An 18,903-nucleotide genomic window follows, 5' to 3' on the forward strand; every position below is an offset into this window, starting at 1 on the left:
CAGCTTCTGTCTTCAAGTGGTCCCTGGCATGATTTGCACGCTCTGTAACTATAGAAACAAAAGGGAAAAGCCATTGTTAACAGTACAATGACAGCGAGGCTGAGCAAAGGGGGGAGAAACATCATTATGTTCATCTGGCAGTTAAATTGCATTTTTCTGCTGGCTTGATGGAGACCATCAATCAGCTGCATCAAATGATAAAGCTGAAGTCATGGAGAAAAACAATCCCCGGTACATTTCATTACCGGTTCTTTACCATCAGCACTGATGTAAAACCGTAACTCGGAGGGATGTGCTGAAAATGAATGGAGCCTAGGACCGAGCCCTGTGGATCACGTTGATGATATATGCCAAAGGTGATGTATAGAGCTTATTAAACCGTCGGCAGAACATCTTGTTTGGCTCCTCTAATGATTTGGTTTGAATGGTGTTTGTCCAGCCAGACATGTACTTTACCATTTACGAAATGTTTGCATGGTCGTAAAAAGAAGACCCTCAAGCAACTGCTGAGTAAGCCTGTAAGCCTCAGCTGTAACAGCCAATATTCACACCAACCCAGTGTCTTCCTCTCTCAAACTTAATAAATAATGGATGTCTTTGCATTCCTATGTTCATCGACTATCACAGTTTGCATTATGGCCAGCTCGGGTGATAGATGGCGCTGTAAATAAAATCATATTCGCGGGACGGGTTGGCAGGTGGGGCCATTTGCCAACGGAGATCTATTTGCGAAGCATAAAAGCTCATTTTTTATTTAAATGTTAATGCAGGCAGCTGACGGGCACTCACCAATCACGTCAGTGGAAATGGAAGCCCGGGAAAAGATGGGGGCCACTTTGTGGTCGTAAATCTGCTTCCCGCGTTGTTTTCCTCCATAGGGGTTGATGTACACCAGCAACCTCTTCGGTCGATTGGCTGTAGAATTTTAGGAGGGCAGAGCATTAAACATGAGTTGTTGTTTGACAACAATCTTTCTAGGCTGTCAAAACTATTTCATTAAATTGCTTTTTAAAAAATTAATCTGATGCGACAATACAGAGAAGACCAAAACAATTTTTTTTTTTTATATATACATATTCTGGGTTATTTTAAATGTACAATTATTCAGCAATTAAATCAGCAAATCAGAACATAATTGATTTTTAATACACAGCTGAACTACGATTTTGTACCAATTAAATTTAATTAGCAAAGCACAGCTTAAATAGAAACAGAGTGACTGACAAATATGCCTGCTATCTTGTCGGATTAAAAAAGATCAAAAGGAAGGTCAACACTTTTCTTAGAAATACATTTGAAAAAATTCTGGGTTCGTCTTTCAGGGTCTAGAGTTTTACATGTCAATAATAATACACCTGCAACAAAAGGTGGCACCAAATACGTGTAAAACGAGTGTGCTAAGAAATACTATGTGCCAGAGAGTAATGTTAGAAACGCAAACAGTCACAAAAAAAAAAAGCTTACCGTCTAAGAGCTGCATGACTTCGTTTCCAAGTCACGCAGCTCCTTCTGATCTGTTTTAATCCGACAAGATAGCAAGCATATTTGTTAGTCACTCTGTTAGTTTGATTTTAAAACGTAAGACGGTACCCAGATTTCAACTACTAACTACTAACTATTAATGAAATTTTGGTAGGCTACATGGTTTTCACTATGAGATGGATAGCCTAATTGTTATATTGTTATACATTTACCATATTTTCAATACAACATTTTTTATATGAAATATATGCTGTATGAAAATGTTCAAATAAAAGCATTTTCTTTATGAAAGAGGGGGGGAGGGGGTAATCTATAATCAGGGTCGTCTTATATTTGGAAAAATATGGGTATTACAATTTTCTAAAGTATAAACACTTAAGTATTCATGCACAGTGGTGTGGAAATTACAAACCTATAACAATAACTTATTTTGTTAAACATTTCTGTAATAGAAAATAAATAACCCAAACATTTTTTGTAAGAAGAACGCACTCAACAATCCAAGTTGCTCCCTAATAGTTTGGACCCAGAGCAGACACAGGGAATGTTCAGAACAATGGAAAGTCACATTGCTGCACCGCCAGCAGTGCTGCCTCGTCCTCTCTATGTAGAACACTGCAGAGAAACACAAACGAGAATACCACGTTATTCCAAAGGTAAAAGGTGACCTTTACGGTCAAAATCCTTCTGATGATTCACTCACAGCATAGTAGATAAAACTTAATCTATATTTTCCCCTGTTATCATGGGGAAGATGACAGTCTGGTTAGGCTGGTGTACCTGTGAAAGCGTGCTGGCAGTCCGTTGGGCTCTGAGGAACCTTCTGCCATTTCCCAGTGTCTTTACAGGGAGAGTCCTCTTCCTTTTCCTGAACTGCTATAATCTCACAAACGGGGACACAATGACTTCCTGTGTATAGAAGAGGACCATTGGGTCACATAACATGAAAGACATAATCACACAATGCTAAATTTTCAACTACATATCCAAATAAATTGAATTATTAAACTAAATTAAATACAATAAAAAAAATTATCTGCCCACATTGTCACTGTATAATTGAAATGAGCTAGATGACATCACCGTTTTCTCCAGAGCGGCTGTACAGCCAAATCAAATTCTGTTGCATTATTTTCCTGTTTAACACTGTGAAGCTGCTTTGAAACAATCTGCATTGTTAAAAGCATATATATAAATAAAGTTGACTTGACTTGACAATGCAAAACCTCAAAAATGGAACCTCTTAAGTGGCAGATTTAGACTCTGCATAGGAAGCAACTTGCAAGTTGTCATACAAATAGAGGTTGACTGTGAGACTTGACTCTAATCAGTGTTATTTTTTTCATGCTTTCAGTAGTGCTGTCAAAATAGTTCTCTTTCGCGCTTAAACGGACAAAAACACACACAAGTATGCCAAAATGGCCGCTTTGTCGAGTATCCTCATAATAAGCACAGTCTTAAATTAGTTAAACAAAGTCTTAAATGACCATAAAGAGTTGTGAGGACAACGGATATGTGCCAGATCCCGATCCGCGTCTTAAAGTGACAGTAGCCTAATAAACCTGCTGCAGTCTGTCATTAATGTAAATCAAAGAACAAATACAAAGAGAAAATCACTCACTGTTCTTGACTGAATATTTTTTGTGGATTTAATAAGGATGGATCTATATTAAATGCATAATTTATGCAGTGACAATGAAGTAAAGAATGCAGTGTTTGATATTCAATTTCTGTTTATCTCCTACCTGTTAGATAACATATTTAAAATAAGTGTTTCTACATTAATTTGGAGATTAACTGTGAAACTATTACAATATAAAAATATATTAAAAATGGTAATGTTAAATCGCAATTGGTAATTAGTGTATTTTTTTTAACTGATTGACAGCACTAATTTTCAGTCTTTATTATAATTTTAGTTTACGTTTTATTAATCTTGTTGTGTGCTTTTATTTTCACTAGTTTTTTAAATTTCCGTTTAGCTTTAATTTATTGTTATTTCAGTTTAGTTTTTTTTTTTATTCCAACAGTAACATGCTTCTAAGCTAAGGAAAAAAAAAATAACACTAAGAAATATTGGGTGAAAGTCCATTTTAATGAAGTATTAGAAGTGTGAATCTTTGAACTTACAAAGAATTGATTGGATTCAATCATGATGCATTGATTTTCGATTATTGAGTCAATAAACACCGAACAGACTGTATATCAGACTGTACATTATTTTGCAGTTATTGTTGACTTGGCAACTATATCAATGGATCTTAGTCAGAGTTGCCATATTTATGCCATATTTAATTTTTGGCAATGACATTTTTTTTTTTTTTAAATACATTATCCAACACAAACAATTTACAATTGAAAAGTCATATTCCAAAATCAATGCGTTTTTTTTTTTTAACAATGCACTGAGTAACCATGTATTGGTATACCTTTAACCCTTTACTGATGCCTTTCAGTAATTATTAAGCAAATTTCTCTCAAATCATCTGCCATGTTTGATTTCTTTTGTAATAAAGCCTGAATTTGTAAATGATTACAGAAAATGCTTTAGAGACTTCAGTTTGCAAAATGTGAGTTGAGATTTTTTGGTGAAGTCGACTGCTTCATTTTGTTTGCTCTGCAGTAAGGCACTATGTAAATGTCAGTTTCCATCATTTCTGTCTCTGCTATGGAAAATATCTCCAAGCAAAAGAGGTTTTTGCATTCTGACGGCTTGTGACCAAATGAGTCAATCTCATGTTGTTACATAACACATGCTTTCCAGAAAACCCCCAAGAGAGGAAGTTAATGAGGTCTGACCTTATTCAAAAGATCAGAGAGTTGTGTGGATTAGAATAAAGTATTGCTTCAGAAACTTTACTTAATACCCATGTAAAGCTAGGGTAATGATTTATCTTCATTAAAACTTCATGACACATTTACATGAGACATAACAAGCGGATTTCACTTTTATACAGCCTCACGAAACCATTCATACAGCCAGATGTAGCCATAAACTTAACAGCATCATAACACGGAAACAACAACCTGATAAATGTTTCATGATACTTGCATTAGGGAGTTATTGTATAATGCATGAATACTTCATGAGGAAAAACCTGGAATGTAAAGGTGTTGCAACAGAGTTATAGAGTTCATAAGGGACACTAGACACTTTTTGCATGCATTCTTGGTTTTCTGCCCATGTTTTAGCATGCAAAAAACTCCACTTCCTGGAAAGTATTAGCCACTTTTCACAAATAAGGCACAAAACAGAGTTTGAAATTCTACAAGATAAATGTCTGGTCACATTAGCCCTGAATGCTTGATTAAAGCAGTCAACAGCATAATTTGGTTAAATATGAGAAAAGGGAATGAGTAGTAACAAACACAAAATACATTCTTTTGATCATTTAAAATCTATTCAGCTCATTGCATTCATTTCCACTACAATTCTCCCACAAACACCCCGTGTTTTTTTAATATAATTAAACAATGCAGACACATATCCGATTGCATAAAATGTTCTGATTGTTCTCATCTCCATGTTAACTAGTAAACTGTGTTAAACAGGGGCAGTAAACTTGAAGGGGATAGAGGAAATACCACTGAACAATAGTTGACATTCCTGGGCCCTCATTTATCAACTGTGCGTAGAAAAGGTTCTATATTTTGTCCTACGAATTAAATTTAGAATGTGCCTAAGTACAATCAAATCTGTATTTATCAAACGTGCACACTCAGTTCTTACGCAAATGAGTAAGCAATCATTGTTGAAAAATCCCGCATGTGCGTAAGTACCATGCTCGTTCACGGTCAGCATTCGGAAACGCCTCCAATGAACCATATATGGTGACAACACTTCCCTTTAAAAATCACGATATATTGTTTTTTCTCTACTGCAATAATGGCAAAGAAGAGGAACTTCACAAACACAGAATGAGGTGCAAAATGACGTTTAACAACAACAAATTTGCATCACAAATGATTTGCATGTTAACAGAATGAAACCCTTTTTGATTTACATCATTAAATATGTTGGTTGATGGTGCTTTTATGGCGACGGGGGTGCAGTCTTTGGCTCCAATTATGTTGGAGAATCTGGCGATAGCATGAAAGCCCCATTTTATTTCGGCTGGACGTAGGTTGGAGCCAAGGAAATAATTGCATCCAACATTTGTCACAGCTGTCTTTTATAGGGTTTGACACCAATTCCGTATCGTGTTTAAAACTACAAAAATGATAAATTGAGTGTTTTATAATTAAAGGAAACAGGACATATGTGATTTGCTTAATGCATACTGTGACACTCTTAAATGCTTTTTATGTGTAGTGTCGCTATTCTACCACTAGATTCTCTGCGTAAGCATGCTCAGAGGTGTGCTTATATTTACACACGTCTATGTATAAGTACAAGTTGGTGGATCCCACACTTTGCGTGAAACTGTTCTTACACACTCATCACGCACAAATCTGTGCATACGCACGTTGATAAATGAGGTCCCAGGGGTCCTTGACCATTATATCACAGCGCTCTCTCTCTGCCAAACACATTACGAGGCTAACATCCTCACACTAAACCAGCAGGCATGCAGAACTACAGGATTCCACAAACCGAGTTTAGTCAAATAAGGTTCGATGTGCTGCCCCTTAATCAAACAGCAGTTCTGTTCCAAAACCTAGTGAGCGACCTACCTAGACAGTATTTTTAGGCATCATACTGCTCCAAACTAAATTTTTATAATTATTCTGCTCAGTTATTTTTACCTATTTTATATTACCTTTTAAAATCATGCAGAACATTTATTTATTTGGTTGTTTTATGTCATGTCAGCCATGTTAGATTTTATGGCACAGGGGAATAAAAGGCAAATTAACAAATTTAGGGATCAAAAAATGTCATACAGGAAGTTAAAATCAATATAAAACGTATATAATTACGGTATACATGGTACAAATCTCTACTGACATATTTCTATCATTGCATGGCATATAAAGTTATACCTCCCAGGCATGTTTGTTATTAATATGGCAAGAAAACATAACTATGGTTATTGCATTAGTGCAGTTGATAATTGCACAATTATGAAATCACACAAGCCACAAATGAATGTCTTGAGGGCTGCATGTTTAATAGCAAGGCTAGTGGAAACCTTAATTTTATGTCAATGGTTTGAAACGACAATCCTAGAACATATGCATTACTTATGGACCCTGATGCGGATCATGTTGCGGAATATTACTTGCATCCTCCCAGGCATCTATTACCATGGAGACATGAGTTTGGTACCAAGCGTTTATTCCCTTCGCGTAAAGTTCTGAAGCATAATGTTTGAACAGCATAACACCGCATTCATTCATCCAACGTGACCTTTCCAGCAAAACCAAACATTTGTTTAGTATGAAAAGGCCCTCTACAAATAATGTCTTTTGTGTCCCCACTACTTCAGTTACGTGCATTCTGAGAAAACTAACCCGTGGTGAAAGGGGTTAGATTACATGGTAGGTGGACAAAATACATTGCACACTAGACAGCTAATGACACAAGTCACACTGACAACCTGACGATCTCTGCAGTAAAAACGAATGAGAAAAAAATAACATACCATGTCTCCATGGCAATGAAACAGTTCAAAGAGTTAGAAAAACGTTATTTGCAGTCAAGTGATGTTGCTATTTTTCTCCAGAAACAAAATTTGAGACAAAACAAAACAAACAACAAAAACAAATAAAGTGAAACGCACAAAAAAAAAATCAAAACACAAAACAAAAAAAAATCAAAACACAAAACAAAAAAGCAAGACAAAAAAAAAACAAAAAAAATCAAAACACACACACACACACACACACACACACACACACACACACACACACACACACACACACACACACACACACACACACACACACACACACACACACACACACACACACACACACACACACACACACACACACACACACACACACACACACACACACACACACACACACACACACACACACACACACACACACACACACACACACACGTTTGTTTTTGTGAAATGTGAGGACATTCCATAGGCGTAATGGTTTTTATACCGTACAAACCGTATTTTCTATCCCCTTACACTGCCCCTGTCCCTAAACCTAGCCCTCACAGGAGACTGTGCAGTTCACTTTCTGTGAAAAAAAACTCATTCTGTGTGATTTATAAGCATTTTGAAAAGTGAGGACATGGGGAACGTCCTCATATTTCACCCTCTTTTTGTAATACCTATGTCATACCCATGTCATTATACACATTTGTGTCCTGATATTTCACGAAAACATGCCCACACACACACACACACACACACACACACACACACACACACACACACACACACACACACACACACACACACACACACACACACACACACACACACACACACACACACACACACACACACACACACACACACACACACACACACACACACACACACACACACACACACACACACACACACACACACACACACACACACACACAAAAAGCAAAACACAAAAACAAAAAAAGGCTAAACAAAAAAACTAAAACCAAAACACACACACACTAAAAAATTGGGTTACTGATGACAAAAATATGGTTAAGGCAACAGGAATGCCTCTCACCTCAACTATGAGCAATAGTTTTGTTCATTTGAAATCCTTTAGCACCTTAAACTACCTTAAGCAGGGTGGAAACTTCATTTCATACATGTCATGGCCCTGAGGAAAACATCCATCAAGACCTTTAAATAAAAGCCGGCTTTGTGTAATGGATCTTAGTACTGGAGGTCACCCAGTTCTCAACTTCTCCTCAGAGTCAGCATACAGTATTATGTATCCACAGCATGGGAAAAGGTCTAGTATAGGTCAAACCATTTCAAAATCTGGATTAGGTTCGGACTGTGGAGTTTATGGTTCTTCAACAGAGACGTTTTAAACATGTTCCAAAGGTCAACAGACCCAACATCTTTTTATGCAAGACATCATCCAAACATCCAAATACATTTAGCAGACTCTTTTATAGCAACAGTTTACAGCAACCACATATGTCAGGATTCTTGATGATTATCACTGATTATGATTATCAAATTAAATGCCCAGTTAGTCCATCTGCCATATATAATTTGAAAATGAAAAGACACTTTCTTCTGACACTTTGTTCTTCTGAAAAGGTCTAGGATTTTCCAAGTGTAACCCATAAATATGCATGTTTTATGTTGAATGAGAGTGATTTTCAGAAAAAACACAAACCTGGAGGTTAATGTATGACAATCCATGACAGACATCTAAAGATTCATTAACAATCCCAGCAGGCATAACCCAGCAGAAATGAGAGGACAGGACAGTAGTGTGTGTGCGCAGCAGACAGGAGGAAAAACACAATCCAATTCCTCTCTAGATTATTAATGACCTCTCTGACATTCCAGCACAAACTCTTTATACACAACTTCACTGTTAGTGAATATGATGTTATTACCAGCCATTGCGTTTCTGGAAAGAAAACCCGAACCCACTTTATATGCAGTATGTGCTAACATTTAAATTAATAATGTGATCAATTTCCCTTTGCATGTCAAATGCATGTTTTTAGGTTGTACTTATATTTAAAAACTACTGGAATGTAACTACATCTGTAATTAGCAAAAGTGTTTTGTAATACAACATAGTTACATGATGCAAGTATGGAGTTGTTGCTATGAGCATGTAAGAGATGCTGCATAAATAGACATACATAAATCCCGTAGGTCTAGGCAGGTGGAACTGGGGAGGAGGAGGGATTCAAAGGAACTGCTGCAGGACTAGCTTACAGCAAACAGTGAACCAGAATATTTAAATGCTGAGCAGGCAATCTCATTGGCTGCAGGATCAGCAGAAGCCAATCAGCTTGTGCCATGCGGTAATGATATGAGTGCTTGCAGATTGAATGTAATGTATGTCTATTCTCTCGTTCTTGGTTTTGTATTCTTCACCCAAAAGACAGTTTGGATAGTTCACCCAAAAATGAAAATTATCCCACGAGTTATTCACCCTCAAGCCATCCAAGGTGTATATGACATTCTTCTTTCAGACGAATGCAATCGGAGTTACATAAAAAAAATGTCCTGGCTCTTATAATCATTATAATGGCAGTGAATGGCAGCCCAAAATTTTAAGCCCAAAAAAGTGCATCCATACATTATAAATAGGGGTGTAACGGTACACAAAATTGACGGTTTGGTACGTACATCGGTTTTGAAGTCATGGTTCGGTACAGCAGTTTTACAAAATTGCTTTTTATTTATTTTTATTAAAAAAACGGTGGTTTACTGAAAAAAAGTGTCTGTCCTTAAATTAATTAAATTATAACTAAAAGTTTATTGAAGATATTGCTGTAAAATATATAGGGAGTCCTTACTTGCACATTAATATTAAATGTTAACAACAGAGCCCAAACTATTTGCCTAAATTCTGTTGCTATTTATTTTTAGTTATAATAATCAACACTCAAATAACATAGTACGCAAACATGTATACTTCACTGCAATAACTTCTAAATCTAAAATATTTTTTTCTCCAATTGTTGTTGAAATATAATAATTTATACACCTAGATCTGCTACGGGATTTACGCATGTCTATTTATGCAGCCGCAGCATATCTTACATGCTCACAGCAACGTGTCTGTGTATCTATTAGCAGTAGCAACTCCATACTTGCATCATGTGACTATGTTATATACCATTATATTGCTTGGAAGAGCCAGGGCATTTTTCGATAATGGCTGCAATTCAAACCAAAGAAGTAGACTCTCTACCTGGTAGACAGCACTTAGGGCATCATATGTGTTTACATAGAACACAGCAAGTTACTAGTAAGCAGCATCATAAATGTGTAAACACAGCAGATTTAGGGTGTCACAGATGAATTCTGAGTCAGCAGAGGTTTATGACCTCAGAGGCATTTCCTGTGTCAGTAGTGTTTTGGCCATCATAGACCTGCTCTGAATCAGCTGCATTTCTGGGCATCATACATTGGCATTATTATGTATATTGAGTCCATACGTTCCAAATCAACAATGTTTCTGTGCATCACAAAAGTGTTATGATATATAAAAGTGCATTAAAGCCACATGCTGAGTTAGTGATAGTGATAGTAGGCATCAAAACAGATGTCCTGACATTTCACCCTAGCCGTCAGGTTGTCCAACCTGGGCTTACTGCTTAATTTATAGCCTATTACATTATTTTTATTAGGGCCTAGGCCTATATGTTTTTATTTATTCATTAATTTCTTACAAGTTTTTTCAAAAACATTTTTTTTGGGGGGATTAAATAAGTCTTCCGGTCAGCATCATTTGGGACATCATAGTCAGCTGATCAAAAATGTTGCGTTCTATGATTCTCTGCCCTGTACGATGCCCAAAAACTGCGGTCTACTACGTAGGCAGCTCTGTTTTCATTTGAGACACAGACCACTAGAACAAACAACAGCAGCAAAAACGCATTGTATATCTGTTATGGTGTTATTATTGTATTAGATATGTAACTCACCAGCTTTGACAGCTCCATATATGGCGCGTCCGGTGTGTTTTTTGGCGATTTGTATGTCTTTCCACGCGAGAATCGCGCAGTTTAATGTGACCTCATAAAGTCTGCGCTGAACACACAGCTCAGAACACAACAGACGCGACTGCTTCTCCATTTCTGCTCTTAACAACAAATACACATTAGTTATCTCACTTTCATCTTTAAAACGGGTTTATAGTATACCAGCCGACGCTTTAAATTATTATAAAAATGCTACAGTCGCTACAATGGTGCTCGTTTTCTCCTGAGCAGTTTGGCTACATAGCGGTTTTCTCTTTCCTGGTAAAGTGGGAGGTGCTCGAGAGAACTGCGTCACTCATAATCCTATTGTAGGAGGTGTGATGTGGGTGATTGACATACTTTTATACATTATTATTTATAAAGTATTGTGACTATCAACAATAAAATAAATAAAATATATATTTTTCTGATGAATGGTTCCAAATGTATTGTAGCCTACTACATTTAATGTCACCATTTTATTTTTTTATTTTTTTGACAACATCAGTCCTCTTTCACTTTCATCATAGGCTAAGGAGGAAAGAAAAGCGACAAATGCGTCAAAACTGCAGCTTGACCCAAACAATAAATTATGAAATATGTAACAATTATTGTTATTCAATACTGTTTTATGTAATTTTTTAAAACATTTTTTATATAATTCAAATGTTTTTTGGCTTGTTTTTGTTGTTGTTGTACTTATTACATGCTCAAGTATTTTATATTTTGAAAACAGAACAGAAAATATTTTATCATGACAGTGAGGGAACTAAGAGGGAACTAAATTTCCACTTGTGATTGGCTGTTCAGCAGCCACTCATGAGACCCCTTAGCCAATCACAGCTGCGTTATGTGCAGTGGGCGGTACCAACATGGCGGCTCTCTGAGTTTGCGAAGAGGAATTGAGGTGTAAATAAACTCTTCGTGCACAATTTGCACAACTTATCAGCGTTTTTCTCTAAATTAATTTATGAGCGCGTACTCTGAAGCCAAAAGATGTCAGGTGACGGCAACAAAAAACAGTTCTGGAAGAGAAACACAGCCAAGGTTCCTGGGAAGTGAGTGACGTGTTCATGCTAATGTCTATGTGTTAGCTATGTGTGTGTATTTAAATGTGTTCAGTTAGAGATTCAGCTAAGCGAACAATATCTGGCAACGCTAGATCACACCATAGGGGCTCCAAATATTTAAAATGACATGTCATTAAAATATTATCTTTTTTTGAGGCTCATGTGATGTGTGCTAGCTGTACACTTCCATGTTTGGATTGATGTCACTGATGTATTTATTGGTCCTGATTATATTCTTTTAGCACTGCCATCTGCCATCTGATCAATGTTTATTTGGTGATTATATCTGGTATGCTGATTAAAGCTCTGTGTTAATAGTCTAGTTCATAAAGTCATGTGCTAGCCTGTTAGCTATGTGCTGCTGGGCCCCTCTTGACAACTCTTACAGATAAGGAAAGATTGGTACAATGGTCGTACTGCTATGTTAGAAGTAGTATTTTAATATATACCATGGTACAGGAGGATTACTGTATTCATTTACCATGATATATACCATCACATACAGTGGTGCACTTTTGTTGATGACAGCAACTTTCCAAAACTTAATAATTAATGCAGTATATATAGTATAGATGACTTATAGATAGATACTTAAATATATCTAATAACTCTTTTAAATGAAGCAAAGTAGTTTTTTTTATTTTTAGAAATCATTCCTTCTTGACTTGTCAAACCAGTTTTCTGATCATGTAAATAATGGTGGGAGTTAAAAATAGAGACAGATTTTTCTTATAAACATGCATTGCAATGCTTGTTCTTTTTCACAGTATCCAGCATGTTTACGGAGCCCAACATCCTCCCTTTGACCCTCTGCTACATGCCAAGTAAGTGCAGCTGTATTTAAAGGAAGTTATGTATTTGCCATGTTCAAATATGGAAGAGGATCCATTTTTATTCTTTTCTTTTTTCATGCTTTCACTTTCATTTCATCTTAGTTTCACATATTTAGGGGTTGGACAATGACAATGAAACACTGGCCACTAAAGTGTTGGAGGTTTCACGCCTAAGCCGAACTTATACTTCGTTTTTTTACGATATTGCCCAAAGAAAGTACAAAGTACGTGCGGTCACAAAAATCCGGTGGTGCGCGTTTAGCACGCGTGTACTCTTCTGATGATGAAATTAGCATCATGCGCACTGTAAGCTGACACGTAAAAAGTGAAGTATACTTTGGCCTTTATATATGCGTGGCCTGGTGGCCAATCTTCACTGATTTTTGCATTCAATCAGTTAGAGCAAGAGTGTGAAGTTTGAATTAGCAGAGCAATAGCACAGCTGTACATATTGCAATCCACACAAGCTCACTGCAGAAATAAATGCCCTCCTCGACTCTCCTGTTTCCACCAAAGCTGTTTGTCAAGAGTCAATATTGATCGTCGAGCTGCTATAGCCGAAACTTTGGCCACTCGTGCCAGTGCCAAATGTTGGTTTGATTGGTTCCAACGGTGCAAATCTTGGGCTGTGGACAATGTGAAACATGTATTGCTCTCTGATGAGTCCACCTTCCACCTTCACAAGCTCCAAATAGGCTCAACATCCGTACTGTTGCTGCCTAGAGTGAAGCACAGGGGTGGATCGATGATGGTTTGCGCTGCGATATCATGGTATTCCCTACTGTGCTTGATGGGCTTGTCACTGCCAAGGACTACCGAACCATTCTGGAGGTCTGTGTGCACTTAATGGTTCAAACATTGTACCCTGAAGGGGGTGCAGTGTGGTAATGCACCAATACACACAGCAAGACTTGTGACAGAATGGTTTGATGAACATAAAAGTGAAGTTGAACTTCTCCCATAGCCTGCAGAATCACCAGATCTAAATATTATTGAGCCACTTTGGTGTATTTTTGAGGAGTGAGTCAGAAAACGTTTTCCTCCACCAGCATCACATAGTGACCTGACCCCTGTTCTGGAAGAGGAATGGCTCAAAATCCATCTGGCCACTGTAAAGGACTTGTATCTGTTATTCCCAAGATGAATTGATGCTGTATTGGCCATAAAAGGATGTGCTACATCAAACTAATACGTTATTATGCGATAAAACCAGGTGTTTAAGTTTCATTGTTTGAGAGAGAGAGGTATATAACACAGCCCAAGTGATGTCACTATAAAAGGAATGTCTTTTCAGAGGAAAAGCAAGTTATGTCAGTTCACACATTTCCCTTTTGCTATAACGTGCACAGATTAGTCATTCACATTAACGCCAGAAACATGATTTAAAATATGAAATGAAATAAGATATGAAAAAATATGAATTGGGGTACCTTTTGATTGTTGACTGCATAGCATTAAAAAGTTTAAATGCTGTGTCACACTTGTTGCGTTTTCTGTCACAACCACAGATGCTGTCGCAATGAGTCAGCAAACCCTGCCCATTAAAGTGCCACGTTAAACGGCGTGCCTGAACTAGACCAAAAACAGCAGCCTTTGTGAATTTTAGAATGAGATGCTTCATAGCTAGACTGGTTGTGGAAATATGATTAAGTTAACTAGCTATAGTGAGAATAGAACATAAACTTGAACTAAACACATTAAGCATTGTATCGCATTTCCTTATTTGAACTGATCTTAACCTGTAATGTAAGTTAAAATATGAGCAATACAATGTGTCCTTTTTGCTTTGGAAATCTGGTTTTGAGTAGCAGCTCATTGTGCATCAATTTAATCCGAATTTCTTCACTCAAAAATACGTAGTCTTAGAGGTATAGTTGTCCTAAAAATTAAAGTTGTCTTCATTTACTCACCCTCAAGTTGATTCAAACCTGTATGAATTTCTTCCAACCAAACAGGTGATGACATTGACTTCCATAGTATTTTTTCCCCCCTATACTATGGAAGTCAATGGGGCCCATCAACGTTTTGGTCACCGACATTCTTTAAAATATATTTGTATGTAAAAAATTGCTAAACACTTACTACGTAAGTTAAGTATTTACAAATCATTTGCAAAGTATAAGTTTATAGTTACTTAATAGTTTATAAACTGTAGTTCATTAATAGACTATGTACAAATAGTGAGTTTCTTATTCATTGTCATTGTAATTAACAAATTAGTATTGTTAAATTAGCGCAAATGTAAAGAGTTAATGCTTTGTTAACAACTTATTAACAGTAAATATTTCTCACTTTAGATTAGGTAATGGAAAATTGGAAAAATGTCATTAAGTGCTTTGAACTTACCTTTATTGGATATTAATTCCATTCATATTATTCAGTGTTCCTTTAAATGTTTACAGTTACATTAAGCCTATCCTTAATGCTAAACATAACCACTTACAAAAAAAAACGTAAAAAAAAAAAAAAACAATGCTGTCAATATGAAATGCATACAAATACTCATTAGATCACATTGTTAAAATGCATCAGTTATAGGACAGGATATACAGTTTATACAGTATAAAAATCTATTTTCTATTATGTCCCCATAAAACATGGAAAGCTGTGTGTGTTCATGTTTTTCTGAAATCATACAGAATTCGTTTTTTTTTTTTTTTTTTAATGTAGAAAGTTTTGCGTGATGTGTAGGGTTAGTGTAAGCGCCTAAAATTGAGGTCACCAAGCTTATAAATCATAAAGAATGAGATTTTTGAAAATGTAAAAATGCTGAAAGTTTTCTGTTTTCTTAATTAGTACAATTTTTCCCGTTTTCCGTGACCTAATCTAAAATAACTATTTAGATTTAATAAGTTAACAAAGCATTATCTCACTCTTTGCAAATGAGCTAATTAAACAATAACACTTTGTTAATTACAGTGACATGAACGGAAAAACTCATTTGTATAGTCTATTAAACGTGTAGTGTGTAGTATTTATGAAGATCTATTAACAGAAATTCAATATAATATACATAACTGTTTTCAGTGGTGTACAAATACCTTACATAATGAACTGTTATGTTTTTATTACCTTAGAATGTGCCATTTTTATCTACTTACACCGCGGGTCCCCTTACAGGGAAATTGCCATTTTGGATTGCCATTTTGTTTCTACTGTAGCCCTAAATGGATAAACTGCTCTACATAGCACTATTTTTGTCCTGTGTCGGCTACTATAGCTTCTCTATGTGCTTCTCTATGTGCTTCAAAAGGGAGGGGTGAGCAGTGGCCGGTTGCAATTCACAACCTCACCACTAGATGCCGTTAAAATTTACACAGTGCACCTTTAATGTACTACCTACAGTTTATAAACTATGAATTAACTAAAAACGAATAGTTTGAAAATGGTTACTGTATACTTATTATAAAAAGTTACCAGAAATTCATACAGGTTTGGAACAACTTGAGGATGAGTAAATGACAGCAATTTGCTGTGACAAAGTGTATGGAAGTAATCTGAACTAATGAGATTTTGCAGTTTGGGACAACATGAGCAGCAGAGACCATTGTCAGTGCGATGTGACAGTTTTTAGTGATTCACCAACATTGTGAAAAGTGTAACTTTTTTTTTAGGTGAGCAGCGATGTAGCAAATACAATGGAAGTCAGAGAAACCAGAGAATGTCCCTGTTCTTTATGAGATGTATTTTCCCATATACGGATATTATTAAACAATATAGATGGAAGAACACCAGTATTCAGTGTGACCTTGATTCATATATCAACAAAAGTCTTATCTATTTGTTGCAGTCTGATGAAAGCAGGAAACAAGCCTCCGTCTGCCACTACGCCAGGAAAACCAAAGAAAGCCACCACCTTCCAAGAGTTTGAGAGCATCACCAGTGACGCCTGGGATGTGGGAGATGACGATGATGAACTTCTCGCTATGGCAGCCCAAAATCTCAACATCGAGGTCGTCATGGAGACAGCCAATAAGGTGATAGAAAACCACAGCAAGCTGCAGGAAAGAAGACAACAGCAGATGGACAAGATGACTGAGCCTGATGAAAAAGACGGTGAGGAAGCGCATGAGGAAGAGGAGGAAGAACCAGAAGAAGATGAGGAGGAAAGAGAGGAAGGGGCAGAGACGACAACAGATCTGTCCTTCAGTTCAGAGGGTCTTCCAATCAGTGAAAACAGACTGGTGAAGTCACACAGTGAAGCTCCCGTCGGCTCGCCTAAAGGTCAGTCAAACATCAGAACAATTGCATTTTGCACTTTTAGTCTGGTTGATTGTTTGGCTGGTTGCTCTGTGTTAACAAATCTGATATTAATCTTTGGTTGTTGTGTTAATAATGTTGTTGTAACCTAAAACAAATAAAAATAGTTTTTTGGTAACATAAAATATTAGATAAATAGTATAAATATTAGATGGCAAACTTAAACTTAAATTACAATTAGAAACTAAAATACGTTACAACAGAAAATAAAACAGAAATACAAATAAATTAAAACTAAATGGAAATAAAAAACGTACAAAAAAGCACAAAATAAAATAATTAATAGATGAAGAAAACTGAAAATATAAAAAAAAAGCTTGTTGAAATGTATAAGACATAAATAATTCTAAAATAATGGTTTGTTAATAATAATTATGCATTATTTCAGGTTTCTGGTACAGCTAACCACCTCTGTGTTAAATAAATGTCATATATTTTAAAGCTTGTTGAAAAGATCTGTACTGTTGTCTTTCTAAATGAGTTAATAAAAATGATAAAATGACATTAGTCATGTGGACTTGCATTGAAAGAAACATGCATAAAAAACAAGACCTTAGCAACTTGCGCACAGGCAGTCTTCATTATCATTATTTCCAATGTTTGTTGTCATCAGATGCAAGACCTTGCTGGGAAAGATCAACCAATTTTCATAAGACTTACATGAAAGTTTGAGTTTTGGATCAGACCTGTGACCTGTTTTTAAACTCTAGCATTTCATTTTCTCCTTGTCCTCTTCCTAGCTAATTAGTACGACCTTCATTAAATTGGGTTTATTTTAACTTGTGGTAATTAACCAAGAGGCTGTAACATCGGAAACCTGTGTTGCCCAAGCAAATTGGAGTCAGTGAAATGTCAATCAATTGTTTTGTTTGCCACTTAGCTGTATTATGTTAATACAGGATGTTTTTTTTTCCCATTGACCTGTCACTCAGACTTTCACACTGATGCTTCTGAAGAATAGAAAATTAAGTGAAAGCATCTTTATTTTAATACCACAAGAATCACAGATCTTCATGACATAAAAGACCTAAAAGACCCAATGTTCTTCAACCGAAATCCGAAGAACGAATTATTTCATTTTGTAGAAAATCTGGCCAAAATAAAGTTTTGTGTTTGGGGTTCTTTTTGGTGGCTCGAAACAGCTCACCAGCGTGAACTTTCCGGAAAACTTTGCAATGGCTGTTGAACGCCTTTCTGTCCATGACAGTGACATGGATCCACCTTTTTTGAGGTTCATTGCTTAAAGTCCCTGACACTCCAAGCTGTCGGCCAATGTCGGGCTGTTGTTGAGCATCGGCCAGTCCAGTTTTTGTGGTGTTTTCCGAACCATCGGCACTAGTCAGACCCAGTTGGCGTCTGCAAGAGAGAGAACTTGGAGTGGCTGTTTAGTTTAGCGTACGAGAATAAAAGTGAACGTGATGAAAGTGAGCATAGAAGTCAAGGCCGCACAGGCAGTTTTATTTTATCTCAACTTATCAGAGCATTCAATGCGCAAATATTTTCATAACAACATGAGCCACCTGGGATGATGAAAGTGATCAGCATAATTGATGTTTAAAATAATCAACCTCTGCTTTGTTTATGATTTGTATTTCTGCAGTCCTAGTTTCGGTTTTCTTTTTTGAATGGCGAAAATAGACTCTTGATACTGGTATTTACTTACACGCAGGTGCAGAACGCTAACATGCTAGTTGAG

At 36.5% G+C, this 18,903-nt stretch overlaps 2 protein-coding genes across 4 annotated transcripts in view; one reads left to right on the forward strand and one right to left on the reverse strand.

The window, feature by feature from the left end:
* cerk (ceramide kinase) overlaps window positions 1-11,370 on the reverse strand; it is a 30,095-nt gene extending 18,725 nt beyond the window's left edge. The window contains exons 1-5 of the mRNA XM_079816449.1: window positions 11,009-11,370; window positions 2,263-2,391; window positions 1,975-2,097; window positions 790-915; window positions 1-48 (exon numbers count right to left, since the gene is read on the reverse strand). The exon at window positions 1-48 is cut by the window's left edge and continues 19 nt beyond it. Of these exons, the coding sequence (XP_079672575.1) occupies window positions 1-48; window positions 790-915; window positions 1,975-2,097; window positions 2,263-2,391; window positions 11,009-11,159 (577 nt within the window). The 5' untranslated portion in view covers window positions 11,160-11,370. The remainder of the gene's footprint in view (window positions 49-789; window positions 916-1,974; window positions 2,098-2,262; window positions 2,392-11,008) is intronic.
* A 509-nt stretch (window positions 11,371-11,879) lies between these two features.
* tbc1d22a (TBC1 domain family, member 22a) overlaps window positions 11,880-18,903 on the forward strand; it is a 190,682-nt gene continuing 183,658 nt past the window's right edge. For all 3 annotated transcript variants that reach the window (XM_079817527.1, XM_079817529.1, XM_079817528.1), the window contains exons 1-3: window positions 11,880-12,102; window positions 12,882-12,938; window positions 16,738-17,171. In XM_079817527.1, coding sequence (XP_079673653.1) covers window positions 12,041-12,102; window positions 12,882-12,938; window positions 16,738-17,171 — 553 coding nt within the window. In that variant the 5' untranslated portion in view covers window positions 11,880-12,040. The remainder of the gene's footprint in view (window positions 12,103-12,881; window positions 12,939-16,737; window positions 17,172-18,903) is intronic.

This window comes from Gobio gobio (genome assembly GCF_949357685.1).
Source record: "Gobio gobio genome assembly, chromosome: 5".
Lineage (NCBI taxonomy): Eukaryota > Metazoa > Chordata > Actinopteri > Cypriniformes > Gobionidae > Gobio > Gobio gobio.